At 41.5% G+C, this 22,500-nt stretch overlaps 6 protein-coding genes across 10 annotated transcripts in view; 3 read left to right on the top strand and 3 right to left on the bottom strand.

Moving 5' to 3' along the window:
- LOC134185439 (rho GTPase-activating protein 29-like) overlaps positions 1 to 8,918 on the top strand; it is a 12,491-nt gene extending 3,573 nt beyond the window's left edge. For 2 of the 4 annotated variants that reach the window (XM_062653224.1, XM_062653227.1), the window contains 19 exons: positions 152 to 224; positions 281 to 451; positions 977 to 1,043; positions 1,109 to 1,224; positions 1,831 to 1,977; positions 2,119 to 2,283; positions 2,602 to 2,739; positions 2,807 to 3,499; positions 4,176 to 4,355; positions 4,424 to 4,510; positions 4,943 to 5,047; positions 5,415 to 5,668; positions 5,865 to 5,945; positions 6,185 to 6,269; positions 6,326 to 6,382; positions 6,724 to 6,763; positions 6,818 to 6,996; positions 7,243 to 8,473; positions 8,780 to 8,918. In XM_062653224.1, the coding sequence (XP_062509208.1) occupies positions 152 to 224; positions 281 to 451; positions 977 to 1,043; positions 1,109 to 1,224; positions 1,831 to 1,977; positions 2,119 to 2,283; positions 2,602 to 2,739; positions 2,807 to 3,499; positions 4,176 to 4,355; positions 4,424 to 4,510; positions 4,943 to 5,047; positions 5,415 to 5,668; positions 5,865 to 5,945; positions 6,185 to 6,269; positions 6,326 to 6,382; positions 6,724 to 6,763; positions 6,818 to 6,996; positions 7,243 to 8,473; positions 8,780 to 8,883 (3,973 nt within the window). In that variant the 3' untranslated portion in view covers positions 8,884 to 8,918. Of the gene's footprint in view, positions 1 to 151; positions 225 to 280; positions 452 to 976; positions 1,044 to 1,108; positions 1,225 to 1,830; positions 1,978 to 2,118; positions 2,284 to 2,601; positions 2,740 to 2,806; positions 3,500 to 4,175; positions 4,356 to 4,423; positions 4,511 to 4,942; positions 5,048 to 5,414; positions 5,669 to 5,864; positions 5,946 to 6,184; positions 6,270 to 6,325; positions 6,383 to 6,723; positions 6,764 to 6,817; positions 6,997 to 7,242 lie in introns of all 4 variants that reach the window. The other 2 variants (XM_062653225.1, XM_062653226.1) reach the window with 2 other exon arrangements.
- LOC134185441 (protein KRI1 homolog) lies at positions 8,915 to 15,992 on the bottom strand. Its single transcript, XM_062653228.1, has 20 exons — positions 15,894 to 15,992; positions 15,731 to 15,804; positions 14,269 to 14,374; positions 14,112 to 14,214; positions 14,003 to 14,051; positions 12,618 to 12,667; positions 12,463 to 12,550; positions 12,292 to 12,372; positions 11,370 to 11,473; positions 11,068 to 11,191; positions 10,908 to 11,003; positions 10,512 to 10,596; positions 10,372 to 10,457; positions 10,216 to 10,312; positions 10,092 to 10,156; positions 9,888 to 10,035; positions 9,622 to 9,752; positions 9,472 to 9,536; positions 9,186 to 9,278; positions 8,915 to 9,131 (listed from the first exon to the last, which is right to left on the bottom strand). Exons 1-20 carry the CDS (start codon positions 15,982 to 15,984, stop codon positions 8,915 to 8,917), a joined length of 1,953 nt encoding a protein of 650 aa, XP_062509212.1. The 5' UTR covers positions 15,985 to 15,992.
- A 177-nt stretch (positions 15,993 to 16,169) lies between these two features.
- Positions 16,170 to 17,986, top strand: LOC134186127 (E3 ubiquitin-protein ligase XIAP-like). Its single transcript, XM_062654046.1, has one exon. It carries the CDS (start codon positions 16,352 to 16,354, stop codon positions 17,792 to 17,794), a length of 1,443 nt encoding a protein of 480 aa, XP_062510030.1. The 5' UTR covers positions 16,170 to 16,351; the 3' UTR covers positions 17,795 to 17,986.
- Positions 17,976 to 19,792, bottom strand: LOC134186130 (ribonucleoside-diphosphate reductase subunit M2 B-like). The gene is made up of 7 exons (XM_062654048.1): positions 19,629 to 19,792; positions 19,150 to 19,309; positions 19,031 to 19,095; positions 18,824 to 18,970; positions 18,673 to 18,763; positions 18,191 to 18,609; positions 17,976 to 18,128 (listed from the first exon to the last, which is right to left on the bottom strand). The coding sequence occupies exons 1-7, from the start codon at positions 19,719 to 19,721 to the stop codon at positions 17,976 to 17,978; spliced, it is 1,128 nt and encodes a 375-aa protein (XP_062510032.1). The 5' UTR covers positions 19,722 to 19,792.
- A 270-nt stretch (positions 19,793 to 20,062) lies between these two features.
- LOC134186129 (uncharacterized) lies at positions 20,063 to 22,178 on the bottom strand. Its single transcript, XM_062654047.1, has one exon. It carries the CDS (start codon positions 22,176 to 22,178, stop codon positions 20,226 to 20,228), a length of 1,953 nt encoding a protein of 650 aa, XP_062510031.1. The 3' UTR covers positions 20,063 to 20,225.
- A 44-nt stretch (positions 22,179 to 22,222) lies between these two features.
- LOC134186132 (putative hydroxypyruvate isomerase) overlaps positions 22,223 to 22,500 on the top strand; it is a 2,601-nt gene continuing 2,323 nt past the window's right edge. For both annotated transcript variants that reach the window (XM_062654052.1, XM_062654051.1), the window contains exon 1: positions 22,223 to 22,329. In XM_062654052.1, coding sequence (XP_062510036.1) covers positions 22,242 to 22,329 — 88 coding nt within the window. In that variant the 5' untranslated portion in view covers positions 22,223 to 22,241. The remainder of the gene's footprint in view (positions 22,330 to 22,500) is intronic.

Here is a 22,500-nt window from a genome sequence, read left to right as displayed (position 1 = left end):
TGTGTGTGTGTGTGTGTGTGTGTGTGTGTGTGTGTGTGTGTGTGTGTGTGTGTGTGTGTAAGCAGTCAGAAGTACAGACTATAGAAAGGACAGCTGTGTGGCATCTGAGTGTACATCGTTGCAATTGTCTAAAAAAATTATTACTTTTTAGTGTAACTGAATACATGCAGGGAGAAATTGTTGATCCACGGTCACTGCCTATTCCAGGCATCAGCAGGGAATCGGTAATTTTATGGCCTCTCCAGATGTCTCATTGTGTTGTGAGGTTGTTGTGTTGTAGTCGATGGATAGCATATTGTCTGCGTTGCAGGAGAATGGAAATGCACGTGGTGCATTCTCTCCTCCTGAGTCTCCACAGTCTCGAGTTTTGTCGCCATCGTCAGATAAAGTAGCAAATGAGGCATGTCAGGCGTTGATGAGACTAGAGAATGGGATGGACATTTTACTTAAGGTAAGACAATAGAATAATGATAATAACACACACACACGCATGTACGTACACACACACACACACACACACACACACACACACACACACACACACACACACACACACACACACAGAATTAGCAATAATGGCTACTGTATCATGGTTTGTGTGACACACTGTGACTTACAACTTCTAGTGGCTGGCCTTCCGAATTACGGAGGCCCAGTGACACTTACGTGTATATACGTAGGCTTGCTTCAGCTGATGAGTGCATTTCTATAGTTCAATTGATTTTAAGGTTTTTATGTCATCGTTGGTTCAGCAATTCCCGTGCACTGTACATGCAGGCCAATGCTCGTTGAAGCATTTGTTTTCAAAGAAATTAAATAATAACAATTATAAGTTAATTTATAATATCTGCTGTTGTTTTGGTGTGTGTGTGTGTGTGTGTGTGTGTGTGTGTGTGTGTGTGTGTGTGTGTGTGTGTGTGTGTGTGTGTGTGTGTGCAGGCACATGCACTTATTATTGTTTCTGTTTCACTTGCAGTACTGCAAGTCCTGGTCACGATACGTGAAAGAGTTGACTGGTTTTGTTGAGAAGACATCACAATGCAGTGAGACCACATTTTGCTACTAAAGTAAGCGAGATGCCGTGTGTACACATAAATATCATTTACAGAAGTCGATCACTGTTCTCGCATGATGAAGATGACGCGCGGAATGAGAGAGACGTTAGTGGAAATGGACGGCTTTGGACTGCCTTTCTGTTCATCATTTAATACTTGGCTTGAACAGGTACGTATCATCATAGACTGTTGTCTGGTGCAGCATGTACATTTGCAGCATGTGTAGCCATTTTATCAGGAAGCAGGTTGTGATCTGTTTGACATCTATTTCACATGTAGTCCAACGAGTAAATGTAACTACAGTGTAGTAACTGCATGAAGCTGTGTTTTTCACATCGTGCGTGCTTCACAGCTGAGCCAGCCCTCTGAAGAGCTATAATCAACTTGTTGTGAAGTTTGATTGGCTGTCCAGTTATTGTTTGTGGTTGCCATGTACAACCGAATGCAACTACTGCTTTGTGATTGGATCATTTTGACTGGAGCCAGGCAATGCACATGCCTGAGCGTGATCGGACATAGTCACACAGGTGCCATAGTCACACAGACCAGAAGTGATCAATGCCTTGTGATTACGCTATTTGTCATTCCAGTCACATGACCTTTACAAAGTCCTGTTTCTGATGACTTATAACTGAAACAACCCATTTAATTGCCTTTCACAAACTTACTCATTCGATAGTCATTTGATTACTTTTAGAGCCTGTCAGTCAGTTGCTCAGTTGATTTACGTTTGTGTTGATATGTACTGTATATCATATTGCAGAATGTTTGTTAGGATCTTGATCTGTATCGAAGATGGCATGACACGTTTAAATCTCAAGTTTTTGTGAAGTTTGTTGAGCCGCTGAATCAGCATAGAGATGAACATGAGAAGACAAGAAAAAGCATTAAAGAAACTTGGAAAGCACATCAGAAGAAAGTGGTACAGAAAGCTTGATTGCTATTGCAGTAGTTCAGGTGTTATGTTGTGTGGACGGTATTGCTTATTTTATGCGCCGAAACTATAGACTGTTATGAATTTTGTTGAACAAATGTTATCATGCTGTTGTTGGTGCATGTGCAGGCTGAGAGTGTGGGTCATCTGAAGAAGTCGTACTCAAGATACGTTCAGCTTTGTGATGATAGGGATCGAGCAGGTGCTAAGGCAGCTCAAATGGAGAAAGACGAGACAGTAACATTGGCAAAGTTGGAGAAGAAGAAACAGCAGGAGGAAGACTTGAAAATAAGGGTCAGTTGGTGTTGGCATTACAACAGTGTATCTCTCTATACATTAGACTTGTACTGGACGGATACATTTGTTAGTGAGAATGAGGCACCCGAGAAACAAGCACACACACACACACACACACACACACACACACACACACACACACACACACACACACACACAACTACTACTACTACTACTACTACTACTACTACTACTACTGCTGCTGTATTGAGAGATTCAACTCTCTTTGTGGTGCATGAGACTCTGTGCTCAAGAGACATATTTTGTAATACATTGGGCAGTTGTGGTTGAGATGTGAGACTTGTGCTCTTGCAGGCAAATGATGCAGAGTACGTGTACAAACAATGTGTAAATGATGCGAATCAATGTCTTGCTAATATGGAGACGTTTCGTAACCGCACACTCGATTCAATGTGCCACGCCTTTATTCGAGATGAATATCTTCTCAAAGCAGTGAGTTATATTTAACGTATTAATTAATTAATCTCTATTTCTTTACTTTGTCATTGTATTTATGCAGACCATGTTGGACTATGCTCATCTTGAGCGGGACCTGGTTGCCAACGTTGCTGATGAGATATCACGTATAGCTGATGGCATTAGTTCGTATCCTTTATGTTCACAGCTTGTAGACACTCTTCACTCACAGTCAGAGTTAAATCAAGCTGTGAACGAAGATGGCACTTCTTCTGCAGTTCAGACCTTTGCCAGTTTTGGTCGTTACCCGTATGAGCCGTATGGGTTTGCAGGCAACAAGCGACGCAGTGCCAGTGATCCAGACCTCACAAGACCAGATATTGATATACCGACTCCCTCTAGATCATACACAATCACAGAGTCTCTACCATTTATGATGTCTCCTAGTAGAAAGCCTGGTGGCCTTGCATCACTCACAGCTAAACTGACAACAATGGTGACGGGTAATAAGGAGACTGATGAGATGGGCAGCAAGAAAACCTTGTCTGTGCCAGACAAGCTACTTGTCTTAAGACCTCCTGGGCAAAGAGTGAAGAGACCGTCATCTATTGCTGGACCATTGGCTGATGGCATTAGAGTGAACGAAGATGGTGTATTGACAGTCGATGTTGGTGATCGATCTCCTGCTCGGCGCTTGAAACGCAAAGTACGAAGAGGGCAGTTCAGACCAAAAGATGCAGATACAAGTCATTTGACACCAGATGATGCATTGAGTGGTCCACAAAGAAAGAGAACAGTATGTAGTTGGTTATATCTATCAAATCTCTCTGTGTCTGCCTGTATTTTGCTTGTATGTCTTGTCCGCTTCATTTCGGTTTCAAGTTTCTCTCTAATCGCATTATATGCACTTCCTGATGTACCCTACTGCTTCTAATGTTTCAAGTAACATTTTTGAAAATTTTACCCTAAAAATTATAGGATAAAAACATTTTTGGTCACAGTAAGTGCCGTTATGTCCAGGGTTTTAAAGCCTTTGTGCATGCATACGAATCGTGTGTAAAATGGCCACTAGACGGACGTCCACAGCTCAAGATGTCAACTCAGCAAAGAAGCAAGTGACGTCTTGTTCCAACTACAGCCTCCGCTTTCAATCCGAAATGCCACTACCACTTCCTGTACGCTGTACTGCTTCTGTAGAGAGTCAACTGGCAAGAACCTTTTGCTGCAGTATTGTGCATGCTGAGCGTCGTTGAGAGACAAGATCTTGTCACTGAAGGAAGAAACTCAAAGCTCTGGAGTATCATGTAAAGGGAGGGAACTTTATTTACTAATTTAGTATTTGACACTGAAGAGCAGCCAGAAAATCATGAAAAGACTTAAGTCTCGAAAGACATTAGAAAGCAGTAGGGTAGTTGTCTATAAATGTTACGGCATGTTACTATTTTCTCTGCTGACATGCTCATATCTTATAGAATCTTTCTCGTCGACCGACATTTTTTGGAGTTGATTTATCTCGTCAGCTGCGAATAACTGGCCGGCCAGTCCCTCTTCTTGTCTCAAAATGTGTGGCGGAACTAAATGAGAGAGGATTAAGAACACAAGGACTTTACCGCGTTCCGGCAGCTCAGTCCAAAATCAAAGACTTGTGCAGGGTGTGTTGTACATCATATCTGTATACGTCTTCTTATATATAATTTATCTATTTCTGTTGTGATGGCAGAAATTTGAGACAAACGCAGAGGGAGTGGATTTGAGTGACACTCACTCTCATGTCATGGCATCAGTTCTGAAGTTTTATCTAAGACAGGTAATGAGCAGGATTGTGACGTGTTAGCACGAATTTTGGAAATGTTTGGCTGGATAAGCAAATATTATGTTTTGATATGTGATGTGCGTCTGTCAGGCACCACACGTACACATGCATATTATGATCACTGTGTAAAAGACCTTGTTTGTCACAAATTTATGTGTCTCTCTGTATTGTCTTTGAATCAGCAGTATTAATGTGATATTATGCCTATGAATGTGTGTGTGTGTGTGTGTGTGTGTGTGTGTGTGTGCGCACGCGTGCATGTGTGTGTGTGTGTGTGTGTGTGTGTGTGTGTGTGTGTGTGCGCACGCGTGCATGTGTGTGTGTGTGTGTGTGCATGTGTGTGTGTGAATGTCATACGTACGTTATGTTGTTTATCATATTTGTGTACCTTATATAATTAATCTCATTGACTGTGCTGTTCTATAGTTGCCTCAACCTCTTCTTACGTTTAAACTTTATCCTCAATTTGTTGCAATTGCAAAGAAGTGGCAATCTGAACAAACGCATAGAAGACTTCGGAAATCACCCAAGGTTAGGCGAACATTGTTTACGAGCAGCCAGCACAACCAGATTGCTCTAATCACAATACAATTTTGCTGTTATATTTCCCTGTATGAAACGTACTGCTCATCAGACTGCTGATTGGATGCAGTGGCGGTGGCAGTTCACATGCAAATATTATGTGATTTGTTGCCTTTAAGTATTGGAATCGTGTGTGTGTGTGTGTGTGTGTGTGTGTGTGTGTGTGTGTGTGTGTGTGTGTGTGTGTGTGAGGGAGAGTGTGCATGCGTGCATGCATGCGTGCGTGTGTGTGTGTGATCAACCAGGACATACGTATTCATGACCAACTACATATCGTTTGATCAGTTGACAGACGTTTGGCTTATTGTTTTCTTAGACATCTCGCAGCCACTACTCACTTCATTCTGATTCGTCTGGACCTTTTCCCGACATGATCGAGAAGGATAGCAGTTTGCCTCGTAGTACAAGTCAAGGTGTGTTTCCAAGATCAAACAGCAAGGGCGACAGTCCAGAAGCAGAAGGAGAAGTGGAAATGCTGAACCCACTTGTGGCAGAACTAAAAGCAATTGTTGATCAATTGTCACCGCCTTATTATCATACAGCTGCCACACTCATCAATCACTTGACAGAGTAAGTCTCTTGCTGTCTTGCTGTAAAGCTGTATTTTGCTCTTGTTGTCACGTTTGCATTACAACTGTTATGCTGTTGCCTTGCTATCAATGTTGTCATAAAACAGATCATGACGCTAGTCAGTTGTGTAACAACGGATGATAATGTAGACGAGTGACGTTGGTGTGTGATGTTCTGAAATGTTTTTTGTGTATAGAGTTGCTGCTCATGAAGCAGAAAACCAAATGAGTGCAAGTAACTTGGCAATTGTGTTTGGTCCAAACATTTTGAGACCACGGTAAGCACGTATGATGCATGTACGGTACACATTCATTCATGTACAACAATTTGGAATGGGTAGTTGGGTAGGTGGACTGATGTCATTAGAATATTGAACCAAATATGAAAGATGGATGATAATCTACCGGGGAGATGGAAAGAAAGACTTACAGACTATGAGCAGGCAGACAAACCAGAATCATTCGTGTAGTTACAAGACTTTGTACTTTATGTGTGTATCACGTCTGTTTCACTTAGTAGTGAAATTGAAGCATCGATGTCTACTCTTATTGAAATGCAGCACCAGTTGAAAGCTGTTGAGATGCTCATCCGCCATTCAGAGGTAATAGAGCATGACGGTGGTCGGAGCTGTAAAGATCATTTCTGTGTTGGCTGCAGGTTTTCACTAGAGTCCCAACTAATGGTGCAGATACCAAGGAGATCACATTAAATGAAGTGAGCTGCTCTAGAAACAGTTTAGAATGTTTCACTATAACCATGACTTTCACATGTCTAAGAATTCAGTCCTAAGTATACATAATGGGCATGTACTAAGAGATTTAGGTAGTCACCACCTGCTAATATGTAGGTCACTTACCTGATGCTAGAAAGGCAATCTCGATGACCATGCAGTGTAAATCTTGTGCTTATCTGTTAATGAGATTCCAGCAGGGGGTTAATACAGAAGTGTAGCCTCACCCGATGTGTGTGTGGTACTTATTTGTCTTGTACACGCATGTATGTATGTATTGTGTATCTACGTAATGTTGTTCTATCTAAAAACTCATTTGTTATAGGAAGCTAATATTATTGATGACAGCAGTGAAGAAGAGAACTGTAAGTAGGTTATAGTTCTAATGTAATCACTAAGTTATTGAACGTGTTCATTAGTTGTGAGGCCATGTTTGAGACGTCACAGCAGTGCTGACATTCTTTCTAATCCTGCCATCAACACTGGGACTCCTGGAACCCCTCCACTAAGGAAACGTCAATCAATGACAGAACTAGAAGATCTCTTCTCACTTGTAGCTGGTGCAAACAAAATGAGACTGAACACACAGAGAACAAAGGTACACGTGTGCACACACACACACACACACACACACACACACACACACACACACACACACACACACACACACACACACACACACCGCCACCACCACCACCACACCCACACACACACACACCCCACACACACACACACACACACACCCACACACACACCACCACCACCACCACCACACCACACCACAACCCCCATCGCACAGTAATTTAAGTTCGAGATCCATGCTGAACATGTGTGGTTTCTGTAGGCTGGTTATGACTTGGAACATGATGATACTCCAAAGGAAAAGCGCCGTCAGAGATATGCTGATGAGTTTGAAGCTCTGCAATCAGAGATGTTTGGTGACCAAACAAACATATCGACTTTGCATCGGCGCCTGAGTGACTCTGATGGTGCAGATCCTCTCCTACTGCCAGGTGCTGTGACCGATGACCACAGTTTCTCATCAAAGCCTGCCCTCACACCACCAATGCGCCTTTCTCCACTCAGTCACAGTCTTGTTGAACACTTTGACTTAAACATTCGCACTGCAACCAGTCCGGGTGTATCAACAAGTTACACGGTAATGAGAGAAGCAGCAAGAGCTGCACAGTCTACAGAAATGGCGGTCAACAAGCTGACAGCTGGTCTGTCAGGCGTGCAAGACCAGAGTCTAGAAGAGGTGAGACGAGTTAAGAGTCAATCACCAGCCTCATCTCCAACTACAAAGACTGCTGCACGACGATCTGAATCTGATGCTACTTCACATATGTCTACGCACAAGCTCACTGCTCAATCACACGTTTATTCAGATAAGTTTACAGAACAGCCAAGCGATGAAGACGAAGAAGAAGGGTCGTCTGTATTGGAACTGCTCATAACTGGGTCACCACAGCTTCACTCACATCGTCCTTGTACATTTGTATCTGCTGCTACAGTAGCTCACAAAATGCATACGACAACATTGGAAGAAGACGTAGAGAGAGCTTCTGACCACACCCACACATGCACTGCCACTCTCACACCTTCAGAATCGGCAGGAGTAGACCGATCAACAGCAAGCCTTGCATCACTAAGGGAAGACATCAGTGGGTTGATGCAGAGATTTGATGAACAAATCTCTGTGTTAGAGACTCCACCTGGATCGCCAGCCTTTATTCGGCGACGACATCAAAATCGAATGAAACACAAAAAGACAAAGAGCTTTGATAGTCTGGCATCAAAGGTCATCACCATGAGTAAGAAACCTGTGGACTCGGCAGTGCAATCTATGGACTCGTTGCTATCAACAAGTGAAGAGCTTCTAGCATCACCGCGGTCAACAGATAGCAGATTAGTAGCATCAGCCACTAATTCACGTAGTCATCCATCTATTACAGTCGACACAGAAGAGGAGCCAATGACTGTGCAAGTAAAGACAGAATGGAGAGTGGAGGAGTCGAGTGATCTCAGTCCTGTGAATGACAGAGACAGTGGCATCTCCGAGCATCCACACTCAGGTACGACTGCTAGTGCAAGAACACCTGAAACATCCCCCGTTCCCGTTCCCAAGCGGAAGACAAGAAAACCCGAGTTTGTATAGGAAACTGTTCCTTTCTTAGTTAGTTAGTTAGTTGGTTGGTTGGATCAGACCATAATGTTGATGTGGATTGGAAAGGTGTGGCACCTTGTTATAAGAGAAAGTTAGAGAACGTGTAGTCAGGAGACTGCATGTTAACCCGTTTACTTAGCCACTTTACACTGAATGAGGAGATTGCACTGTACATGAAAGCTTGTAATTGGATTTCTATTCTATTTGTATGCAGGGTATTGGGAACAGACAATAAGACAGTCACCTTGTCAGTTTCGCCCTTTGCTGTGTGTGTGGCCTCAGGCACATCGAAGACGTCGATCCTCATCCTCTAACTGAGTGACTAAAGTTTAGATACAAAGAACTGTTTCTACGTCGAACGTTTAAATTTCTTAGCATGTAACCCGTATGATGTTAGTCTAGAGTGAGAGATTTTGTGTGACACGCCCACCTGGTCTCCCTGCTGCCTCGTTTTGCGTCTCTTTTTTTTCTCTATTTGTTGCTGCTGCTTCTTGTCTTTCCGACTCATTTTGGTGTGCGTTTCGTGTTTATTGGACGTCAAACTTTTGTCGCCTCCGGCTGCTGCTCTGTAGGAAAAATTCATTAACATGTGGGCGTGGTCTAGTAACTTAGGTCTCAACTGTTGGAGACTTGGTAGCAGCTGCAGTTTCTTTTCACAGTTTGATCCTTTCCGCTTGTACTTTTTGACGTCACGAGCTTCTTCCTGGTCAGTCCTGCAACAAAAGACTTTTACATGCACATACCGTACACACACACACACAGCAACAAACACACGCACGCGCGCGCGCACACACACACACACACACACACACACACACACACACACACACACACACACACATACACACACGCACACGCTCACACACACACACACACACACACACACACACACACACACACACACACTTGTATTGTACAACTCTCTTGAGCGACGCCCATCGATTCAACTCTTGCTTTTCACAAGTGAGCATCTATGAAAAACAGATAAGAAACCTTTATCTGTTAACTAAAACCATTTGGTTTATTTGTACATGTTGACATGTACAGTACATGTACCTCTTCTATTGACAATCCAAAATCATTTGGTGTTACTTTACGATACTTGAACCGACACGGCTGACCAGCAACAATGTCTTCATAATCAAGTTGGTAAAATTCCTCAAAATATTCTTCAAACTTCTTCTCATCTGTAAAGAAACCTCACATATATAAACCAAAAACAAATGCCAATATAGCATAGAAATGAGTTCATACGCTACACATATTATATTACACGTTATGTGTAATTGATTTCAATCATTGTGTTTAACATCTCATCATACCTGGATTAAATGTAGGTTTCTTCCTCCTCACTGCTTCACTAAACCTACTCTTCTTGCTTTTTTTATACCCGGTTGTTGCCTTATCAATTTCCTGCAGTGAACCAGCATCCATGTCAATTGTGGTTACCGGATCAAAGTCAGCATCCATCTAGATCGCAAAAATGTCACATAAATGTCATTTTCTAATTGATATCAAATCCAAACGTTAAAATCAGGATCATCAACATGTGCATCGTGATCGTTGCCTTGCCATTCATCCCAGTCTTCATCTGTTGTATACATAATGCTCAACTGCTGCATTACAAACAGAAACTAAAACATTTCCGACCATTTCCCTGCTCCATATCACCCCATCGTTCATCACTGAACACGGGCTTCTCATGTAGTTCATCAGCATGACTGTAGAAATCTTCATTAAATGCTGACTAAAAGAGAAACGACAAATTAGACAAACTAGAGTCATGTGTTTGTCTTTTCCATTCACCTGCATCATCTCATCATACTCATCAGGGTCGAAGTCTCGTTCAATGTCTTCGGCCTCAAAACCAACTGTTGCATTGCCAGTTGTCTCTAACAACAAATATGATCGTTATGTTTATGTTATGTTATGCATGCATGATGTACCTTTTAGTTTTTCCAGTTTCTCTTCTATTTCCTTTCGTTTTAGATTCTTCAGTCGTTTCAGTTCTTCTCTTTTCTCTTCTTTCTCCTGACGAGTTTAAATTGGTAAACAACAGAAATACGACAAACAGCTAGACCAACAATCAGACAACAAACCAACAAAAGCAAACACTCTAGCATGTTTACGACTTGTTTCTTGTAACCATAACATTTCATCTTCAATTAGAGTGCATGCAGTAGATGACAGTGACAAGTAAACAGATACTCACAGCAACATGACAGACATGAGTAAACACCTGGCAATTGACAGACAAACAGACAGACAGACAGACAGACAGACAGACAAACGGACAGACAGACAGACAGACAGACAGACAGACAGACAGGCAAACAAATTACCTTTGCTTTACGAGACAACCTTTTCTTTCTCTTGATTTTCCTTGAGTCGTCTTGATGTCTAACTGAGTCTGTGATGATACGAGGATGAGAGACAATCTGTAGGTAAATGTTTCCTCAACCAACATTATCTAGCTGTCTCAACAAAGCACGCAATTATCACCGTTGCAGCGCCCGGCTCTTCAAATCTGAAATTATACTTCCGTTCAAACTCTTCCTGTTTCTCAACTTCGTCCTCATCCTCATCGTCATGATGATCACACACCAATTCATCATACGATGGAATTCTAATAAAGTTAATTACAACAAGCTCAAGTCTGCTTTTGTAGTACAATGTACACTTTGTGACATGATAAATGATTAGAAGCATAAACAAATGACAAAGAAACAACAAATATATATATATATATATACAGTATGTAAACACTGTAGCAATATGATTTTGATGTACCATACAGGACGTACCTGTTAGCTTCTTTGTCGATATGACCTTTATGTAGGATGTAATCTCTAAGAAACCGTTCGTTCTCATTGAGATTTGGATCAGTCCAATACCGTCGGAGAGCATTCTAACAAATCAAATTAATCACATACAAAACACAACACAAAAAGACAAACAGACAGACAGACAGACAGACAGACAGACAGACAGACAGACAGACAGACAGGTTAGTGCGTGTTCTCCAGATTCTGTCATCATCATCTCGTCTTCCTCTTCGTCTTGTCATCCATCTTGTGACTTCAGCATCTGGGATTATCGCAGCCTTACCTTGCCCTCGTGGCCTAGTGCGTCTTCTCGAATTCTGTCGTCACCATCTCCTGGTCTTCTTTGGATTCATTTCTTCTGACTTGCATATCTTGTGCCTAGTTCTAGAGTCTAGCCTCTTGTATGTAGTTTGTAAGTTTTATGTTGTTACTAGTGTTGGACGTTTAGTTATAGTTACGTGCCTTGCAGTGATGTATAATAGATCCATGTTTGAAAATATATGTATTGACACACACACACACACACACACACACACACACACACACACACACACACACACACACACACACACACACACACACACACACACACACACACACACACACACACACACACACATGCACGCACACACGCACACACACACACACACAATGAGACACACACACACACACACACACACACACACACACACACACACACACACACACACACACACACACACACACACACACACACACACACACACACACACACACACACACACACACACACACACACACACACACACACACACACACACACACACACACACACACACACACACACACACACACACACACACACACACACACACACACACACACACACACACACACACACACACACACACACACTATTCACCATGTCTTCAGCTTCCCGTTTCTTTAGTTTCGATGCTTCCTTTCCTCCCAACCACTGAATATAATCTTCATCTTCTTTCTCCTATTAATCAATTTAGCAACAGTGATCAACTTTCCAAATAACTAAGCTTTTATGCTGCTGGTCTCATTACATCAGAAAACTATTTCTTGCCTGTTCATCAACTGTTTTCCTTCTAACTTGCAGCAGCGGCTCGTCACCTTCCTCTTCACTTTCTACTTCAGCAATTGATTGCTTTAAGCTACAAATGACAGAGAAGTTTGATACAACGTACATGAACACACACGAGTGTACAATACGTGCTCTACCTTTCTCGTAGTTCTCTTTGTTCTTTGTCATAAACAAGATGAGATGCTTGCTGCAACACACATCCATACAAAAATCTTGTTTAGAAATGTAAATGTATGCAGCCGTTTTATTATGTACCGTAAATGTCCAAATAAGTGCCAGGGGCGCTTATTCAGACACACGCTTATTAGCTTAAACAAAAAACATCTTTAGTTGACAGCAATTGAGGCAGCACACAACCATTGCTACTTCCAAAATATCAACCATTAAATGGTACAGTACACACATTGTCAAATCACACAATGTCATGTCAAACACCTCTCTTCTGCCCACCTGCCTGACACCATTGCCCCCTAGCTCCCAAATACAACATTTCAATACATCAAAATAAACCAATTCAGCCAGATCTAGCTTACCAAGTCACTTTACAACAATGTAAACAGTGCACAACAAGAAGGGGCACTTATTTGGGCATTAGGACTTAAACCTGATATCCGGTTTGCCAAGTTGTTTTGTGCTTGATTTGTCACCCCTTGGCATGCAGCCATATTAACATTCGGACATTTACAATATGTGTGTACGTTTGTATGTACATTTGTATGATGTTTGTATTTATATGTCTGTATGTGTGTCTGTACATATGTCTGTACATATGTCTGTATGTATGTCTGTATGTATGTCTGTAAGTATGTCTGTACATATGTCTGTATGTATGTCTGCACATACGTCTGTATGTATGTCTGCACATATGTCTGTACATATGTCTGTACGTATGTCTGTACATATGCCTGTATGTATGTCTGCACATATGCCTGTATGTATGTCTGCACATATGTCTGTACGTATGTCTGTATGTATGTCTGTACATGTCTGTACATATATCTCTAAGTATGTCTGTACGTATGTCTGTATGTATGTCTGCACATATGCCTGTATGTATGTCTGCACATATGTCTGTACGTATGTCTGTATGTATGTCTGTACATGTCTGTACATATATCTGTAAGTGTGTCTGTACGTATGTCTGTATGTATGTCTGCACATATGTCTGTATGTATGTCTGTACATATGTCTGTATGTATGTTTGTACATATGTCTATATGTATGTCTGTACATATGTCTGTATGTATGTCTGTATGTATGTCTGTATGTATGTCTGCACATATAACTGTACGTATGTCTGCACATATGTCTGTACATATGTCTGTACGTATGTCTGTATGTATGTCTGTACATATGTCTGTACATATGTCTGTAAGTATGTCTGTACGTATGCCTGTATGTATGTCTGCACATATGTCTGTACGTATGTCTGTACGTATGTCTGTATGTATGTTTGTATGTATCACTACAAGCAATTAACACAATTTGCATGACGTGATATTTGCACAGGTAACTGACATACCTTGTGTGATTGATGCTCGTCCTCTTCGTCACTGCTCACAAACGCCAAACTGCACAAATCGCTCGTTAATTAATTTACTCAAAAATGTAAACATATAATGTCCATTAACCTTCCTTTCTCTTCCAGTCTCTTACGTTCATAATCTCTCAGATACAATGGCTTTTTCTTCGTTTCAGATGCACTATCTGAATGACCATCTTCGATGCTCTCTGCTGCATGTTTGAATGTAAAATCATAATTAATTTATATTATGAGAAATCACTTACATTCTGATTGGTAAAATTTGTATGATGGATCTCTGATTCGAGTGTCGTTGGCTTTGATAAGAGAAAGAGTTCTTAGAAAGTCTTGATTGTTCTGAGCAGTAACTCCCTACAAAACAGCAAAATGGTACGTACATTATATGCGCCTTTGACACTCTTTTGTTAGTGTTTGACTATAGAATTGCATGCTCTAATACAATGGTTGACAAAGTCTCTGGCTTTTAGTTAATTGTAAATTAGTCTGTCTGTCTATTGTTTTATGTCAGACACCTATTGTTTGAAATTTTTAAACGTCTTAGCCAAACGTTGAGCCAGAAGAAGGTTTTTACTGAAACGTTGCTCATTATATATCTTTACAATCAACTATTGTTCTCTTCGTGGTGTGGTGTGTCTCTCTCCTTCACATTTGTCTGCATATCTACCACGTCAAGTTTCCACGGATCAGATAGTTTCCGTCTTTGCTCTCTGTTTATCTTCCAGTGTCATGTCTGTCTATTTGTTTGTCTGTCTGTCTGTCTGTCAAACACATTTATTTGAACATTTTATCTATGATACATTTCCGCAATGCAAATAACTATATATGCTGTCCAACTACTATCAATGTTCATGAACTAAACTAAATTCAAAACAAAACTTGAAGGAACTAAAAAACTCTAAAAACTCTAGAAACTCTAAAAGCAGCTAAATTACATGCAAAGCCATAGCTCAGTGTCAGCTAGTGGCTAAAGAACTGAGTGGCATAAAAGTCACTTCTGTTGACTCTAATCAATGAAGATGACTTCTTAGAGATGACGTTCGCATTGCACTTTTGGAGTTGGACCGAAAGCGTTTGCTCCAGAAGTCGATAAACTCCGCTGAATTTAGTCTTCCAACTTCATCTGATGACTTCTTTGCTATCTTTTTTAAGAATTTCCATGCGTCAAATCCCCACGTTCCAAAGTGTTCCATTACCAATGGAATTGCACTGACAATTGACCCTCCTGGTAGTTGTTGTTTGTTATATTTTGCTCTCTTCCTGTCTGCTCTCCTGTCTGCAGCTGCACCATCAACACCAGCAGATGTGGGGAAGATGTCACTGCTCCACGGGTGAGCAAGGGAGATGTCGAGATCGATATTGTATCCAGTGTCGGAGTCGAAAAAGACGATGTCTGTCTGTCTGTCTGTTTGTCTGTCTGTCTTAATACATATATTTCATACATTGAAACTATTACACTCACACTAAACTGTGAAACAAACAAGCAAGCCTGCAGGCCCTACGCTAAAACTAACTGCTAACTGTCTACTGTTTGTCTGTCTGTCTGTCTGTCTGTCTGTCTGTCTGTCTGTCTGTCTGTCTGTCTGTCTGTCTGTCTGTCTGTTTGTCTGTCTGCTTCAAGTATGTCAAACTACCAACAAGTCTTCATGTTCTATCTGCAAATGCCAAACCCATCAACACTTTCATTCGATATACTCTAGATCTGTTTACCATGGCCACTTCATCTTCTGATTCAGATGAACTTGACTCGCTTTCTTCTGGAATTTCCCCATATTTGTCTTTCACTTTAATTAATAAAAACAGAACGTTAACAGGTTTAGTGGATGACGTAAGCATCACAAATAGAAATTGGTAATTGGTTGTCGTTACTGACGTCTGCTCAATTCTTCCTTTCTCTTCTTTTCTTCATATTTAGCAGCATAGGTAGCATTTATTCTAATTCTAAATCTGCCCTCATCCGACATCACGGAGATGCATGTGCTAGCGCGCGCTAAAGTTAAGGCCTTCACGTGGTCTAGTTAATATAATTTTTAGCATTCCAAAATTATGATACAGGGGCATTTTTTGGAGGCCTCGCACCTTACGTAATAAACTTGATTTCTCTAAAGTACGAAATTTTGTAGACAATGTAACGCGCGTTAAACTCAACAGTCCCAACGGTTCGTCACCTTGAATCGCCTGTGACGTCGTCTAGCATCTAGCGTCAGCAGTTCTATCTACTGCTTTCTCATCACCGAAAAGGTTTCGAATGCTCATCATTGTCTTTATCTTCACAAGCTTGCTGTTCTTGTATTGGCCTACTTCTATTGTATTGTATTGTATTGCTTGAATATGGATGATTCTGTTTACTATCCTCATAATTTCTCACGGCAAAGGCCACGGCAAGCAGTCTATGTTGGTTCTCAACATCCCAGATCGTCCAATCTGAAGTCAGGCGATGGAAGTCATGGGAGGGCAAATGTGGGCAGCGCCAGTGCTACTCGCCACATACCAGCCGCTGTGGAGAGAATGCGACACAGAAGTGAAAGATTGAAAACGTTTTCTAAATGGCCACTGTACGCCTCTGTTGGTCCTGTTGATTTAGCTCAAGCTGGTTTCTACTACATGGGAGAAAAGGATAAAGTGAAATGTTTCTCTTGTGGTTGTATTGTTCATCAGTGGGCTCAAGGGGATAAACCTTTGGCTGAACATCAACGGATCAGCCCCTTATGCCGTTTTCTTGAAGTCTTTGGTGAACTTCCAGTTTCAAAGCCACTGAAAGATCCCCGGATGATAGATGAACGAAATAGGTTGGGTTCATTTAGAAATTGGCCACTAGCTTCTCCCGTCAGGCCAGAAGATTTGGCAAGAGCGGGATTTTACTACACAGGTAGTGCAGACAAAGTACAGTGTTTCTCTTGTCAAGGAGCTATACACAAATGGGAGAACGGAGATGATGCTTTGCAAGAACATAGAAAGTTCTTTCCTGACTGTGACTTTATTGGAGGCAGAGATACAAGTAACATTCCAATAAATCCAAATCCACAGAAAATTCATACAGAACATGGATTTCCTATTTCTGCTTCACATCATGAACCGTGGCACAAGCCTATTGAAGCAGCATCTTCTACTAATAGGAATAGCAATTCTGTTTACTGCCTGCAAGGCCTTAACTCTGCTCTTCCGTCAGCTCATCCATCTGTGAGTGATTTCAACTACGAAAGCATGAGAGTAGAATCATTTCAAGCTGCTACATGGCAGTCTGCAAACGTTCCTGTATCTGAACCTCTTCTGGCTCAAGCAGGTTTTTTCTATACCGGCATTGGTAATATCGTCGAGTGTTTCTGCTGCCACATCAAACTGAGTGATTGGAAAGTAGGGCATTCTCCATTTGAAGAACATCAGAAAGTACAGCCAAGATGTCCATTTGTCCAAGGAGTTGATGCAGACAACATTCATTCAAGGCTACCAGTTATGGCAGGCAATACAAGCAGAGCTCTTGGCATGAGAAGCATTACTGAACGATTGGCCTCTTTTTCTCGTTGGCCAACTTCTCATTCAGTGAAAGCAGTGAAATTAGCTGAAGCAGGTTTCTATTATGCTGGAAATGGTGATTCTGTGATTTGTTGTAGCTGTGGAATTATCGTCTCTGATTGGAGACAAGGAGACAAGCCAGAAATAGAACACCAAAAGCACAAACAAGATTGTCCTTACCTCAACTTATATTTTCCTGACAAGACACACACAACAGGAGCAAGAATGATTACACAGGCAACTGATAGTAAAGCATTGTAACATGTAGTTAAGTTATCTAATTGATATCAGCTGCACCATTGAAATCACTAGAGTATTTGTAATTGAAATTGCTAGTATGTGAGCTACTACAAGACTTTGTACGTACCTAATTACATTGTTTCTGCATTTCCTAAAATCTCACATCTAACGGCACATTGTATGTATGTATTGCAAATTAGAGTCAGAAATCTGCTTCCAGTGTGAACACTTGATCCTTCTTGTTCTGCATAACTCCAGCCTTTTGATATTCACCAACACGTTTTTCAAAGAAGTTGGTCTTGCCCTCCAGTGAGATGTTTTCCATAAAATCAAAAGGATTTTCTACATTGTAGACCTGAAACACAAGCAGGTTAGAGATAAGAACCATCATCATGTGTATATCATTTCTGTTGATACTTTTGGTTGTTCAAGAGCTACCAGCAGCCTGTCAGCCACAAACTCGATGTACTGCTTCATCAGCACACAGTTCATACCAATGACAGCCACTGGAAGAGCTTCGGTGAGGAACTGCTGTTCAATCTTGACAGCATCCATAATAATACTTCTCACCCTTTCTTCACTCGGTTTACGTTTGACGTGTGAGAACATAAGACAAGCAAAGTCACAATGCAAGCCTTCATCACGACTGATCAATTCATTAGAGAAAGTGAGGCCGGGCATTAGTCCACGCTTCTTAAGCCAAAATATTGCAGCAAAAGATCCAGAAAAGAAAATGCCTTCAACAGCAGCAAATGCAATGACTCGCTCACTAAACGAGGCACTTTCCGAGTTGATCCATTGCAGAGCCCACTCTGCCTTCTGACGAACACAAGGCACTAGATCAAAAGAAACACAGTAGACCAAAGGATTACAAGTTTTAACACAACAGATTTACTAACATGTCTCAATTGCATTGAACAGTTTGTCTTTCTCTTCCGGATCGCTGATGTATGTCTCAATCAGTAGACTATACATCTCTGAATGAATGTTCTAGACATCAACCAGACCGTTAATTTAATTAATATACAAATCTGTACAAATTCTCCTTACTTCAATGGCAATTTGAAATCCATAGAAACAACGAGCCTCCGTCACTTGAACTTCCTTGCTAAATCTCTCCACTAAGTTTTCATTTACAATTCCATCACTCGCCGCAAAGAACGCTAACACGTGAGACAAAAAGTGCCGCTCTTCGTCCTATGCGCACAAACAATTCCTGCATCAAATATATTCAAATGACATCACGTGACGTCACACTTTGAGTTTGTTCCAGTCATCAAGATCCTTCGACAAATCTACCTCCTCTGCTGTCCAGAAAGACGCTAGAATAGACGCACATAAGAATAATGCTAACGAAACTGCCATTCTAATGTAACCTTCAGCTTTCTTGTAATATTCCCAAATATCAGGATATTGAATGGGAAACACAACAAATCGTCGAGGATTTTCTCTTAACAGAGGCTCGTCTTCTTCGTCAACAAGTTCAATCTCGTCTACTTGTTGTTTTCTTTCAAACTCACTCACGTTCTGATCTACCTGCATCAAACAAGCGCGCGCAATTAGCGCGGGAAAGTTGAATTTGATGCAATGAAGGAAATACTCGACAGCAAACACAAGTCTACATATCAATACTTACACATTAAAGCTTTCATTTGTTCATTCATTCATGCAAGTATCAAAATCTAGGAAGTTAGAAAAATGGCGGGAAGGACCAACTGCATGTCACGTCGATCTCGTTTGATGAGCAGCTCAATCTTCAATAGACGTTGCTGCCTCGTTCACACTTCACTGTATTTCATTCATGCTCTCTAGTTGTTATGTTCTAGAGGTACAGGAGATCGTAAGATCAACTCACTTTCACTCGTAGACGTTCCTTTAGGGATGAGATCACTGAAGACGAGCCTTCTTCACATGCTGTGATGTCTACTCTTGTATATCCAGCCAACATGATGAAATCACAAGCCTCGTGGACGAATGGCAGACGGAGTGTTGCTTCGCGCTTGAAATGTTATTCGGACAACGCGCCTTCCGGACTCAACCAATCAGCGAGGACTGTAGAGGTGGGTCTGTAAATTCCCGTATAAAGTGTAGCCTCAGTAAAGTAGCGCAGCAGTCAGTCACAAAACGAAATAATAAATAAATAACAAATTGAAGCACAAATTGTGTATTCTAGCTAGTACTTGTACCAAAATGTGCCCCTTAGATTATGGTAGCCAGACCCCTCCACCGCATCAGGGGACATCTACACTACTCACTACTCTGCATTTTGTACCAAACAGAACATGCTTCTCACATAAAACTCTATTATTTAACTTAAACGTCAACTAAACTATGTGTGTATACACGTTTCTACATAAAATAATAATACAAGCACCAACACTAATTCTACAAAATCAATTTACTTAATAGCTATTATAGCATTAGAATTATCTATTAACACCACTGTCTGTGGCTAATCGATGTCTACAGGAGAGACGTGTCCAAACATTTCTTCTACTTCTTTTAGTAGATTATCTCTGCTGTCGGCTGTTCCTCCTCGTGATGGTGGGGTAGACAAACTTGTTGAACTTCCATCTGGAACGTTTTCAACTTCATCCATAAATTGATAATGTTCATCTTCTACAACTGATCCTGCAAACGTTCCAATACTCACATTTCTTTGCTTCCCTTCCATATGAGATACGTCCTTTATCTTGATGTGTGCAGTCTGCTGTGCAAGTTTTAGCTTCTCTGCTCGTCCATTAACAAATATACCAATCACATACATTTTAAGCAACATGCGTCTCTTGACTGGAGACATAAGGATAAAGTCATGCTCTCTTTGATCAAGACGACGACGAAACTCTGGCATCAAGCCATTCAACTCCTTAGCAATCTTGTGTATGGTCTTCTTCGATGATGCAGAATAAATAGACTCAGAAGATACGTTGTTGTGTGCTTCAATCAATTCGTCTAGTAAATCCCACAAAGTGTCATGGATCGGGTCTCCAAGCTGTTCTGCCTCCCGACAATACGCATTGATGATTTGGATTTGCCTTGAAAGTTCATGGGAAGGAGCAAGCATGGGAGCTGTGTGATAACACACTTCCAATAATTTACGACCTCGAAGTATAGCACACATGTAACGAGCCGTGTTTTCATCCAATCCATTTGCCCCGGGCTGAAACAGACTTGGCCAAAGTGGCTTTGAGCAGCAAATTTGAAAATGATGAAGAACAAGATAAGCAAGAACAAACAAGAAGAGAATGGCAGCAGATGAGGAGAGAACAATAAGATCACCTTCAAGGTACTTTCCAGTGAGCAGAGCATTCTCTACATCCATTTGCAAGAGAGCTCCAAGCAGTGCATAGCATGCGAGAACAAACCAAGAGATAACCAGCAATACATTAAAAGCAACTAAACGAAATGGACGAACAACAAGAAAGAAGATGGTGAGACACAATGAGAACCCAGTCATCGTAATAATCTGTTGTGTGGGATACGAAAACAGAGATGCAAAGAGAATCACAAAGACACCCTTGATGACAAAACTAAAAGGATGATACCACACGAAACGACGCTTAAACGAAGAGAAAAGAAAGAAATTTCCAACAGCCCACAACACGTCCATCTGTTGAGAATACTCAGCTTCCTTTAACTCAACATATCCCTCATGTCGGCTCTGCAACGGAGAGAACAGCTGAGATCTAATGTGAAAGATCATCCAGCATACAACAAGAACAACTCCAAGCACAAAAATCCCTCCCGCTGGAACACAATAAGCCAAATGCTCCCAACTCCAACACGACACATTATTCTTCACCTCCAACACCAACTCACTCTCTCCATCTGGCGACAGTCTGACGCAATGAAACAAACGAGCGGCAGCGACGCCATAAGGCACACACATCAACTGACAAACAAAAACAACAATCCGTCTGAGAAACGCCTTCTGAACGAAAACAGAGAAAGAGTTGCGACAGTGCAGCACCAGCCACACTCCAAAAGCAACCAAACACAGAGTAGCAACACCAATCATCCAACCAACAATATAGTGTATGTAATCCAGCCCAACTCTGTTGCTGTATACCTCAGTGTCCTTGGCTACGTAAGCTCCACTCATAACTTTCCGGAAGTTCCAAACATCAACGTTGACAAGAAATGCCGGCTGCGTGCCGTTGATTCCTGTAATCCACGAGTACGGCCATGCCCAGCGAAACGACAGAGAAAGAAATAGAGCGTAAAACTGTACGAAATCGACGAAAATGTGGAAGAAATCGGAAAACCAAAGCGACACACTTCGCACGCTGTACGCCTTCTCGTCGACATCGACATTCAAATCGTCATCGTCAACGTTGACGATCACTCGTTGCGTTTCTTTGTTCTGCAACGCGAGTAACGGGATCTCGTCGAGTTTACTTGCCATCAACAAATCGATACGGGATATTACGGGTGGAGACCTTTCTGGAAACGCCCGTATGTTAAGGTAATGTCTAAATTTAAACTTGCTGCCAATTTGGCGTTTCTCTTCACTGAGAAGCCACTTTTGGAACGATTTCTTGCAGCAAAGGCATCTGGTTAGATTTGATTGCTTAATATATTCTAGTACACGCACGCACGCACACACACACACACAACACACAGACACGCACGCGCACACACACACACACACACACACACACACACACACACACACACACACACACACACACACACACACACACACACACACACACACACACACACAC

This window comes from Corticium candelabrum, chromosome 10 (genome assembly GCF_963422355.1).
Source record: "Corticium candelabrum chromosome 10, ooCorCand1.1, whole genome shotgun sequence".
NCBI classification, from domain to species: domain Eukaryota; kingdom Metazoa; phylum Porifera; class Homoscleromorpha; order Homosclerophorida; family Plakinidae; genus Corticium; species Corticium candelabrum.
The sequence above is the reverse complement of the archived record's forward strand: the minus strand, read 5'-3'. Positions and strand labels throughout refer to the sequence as shown.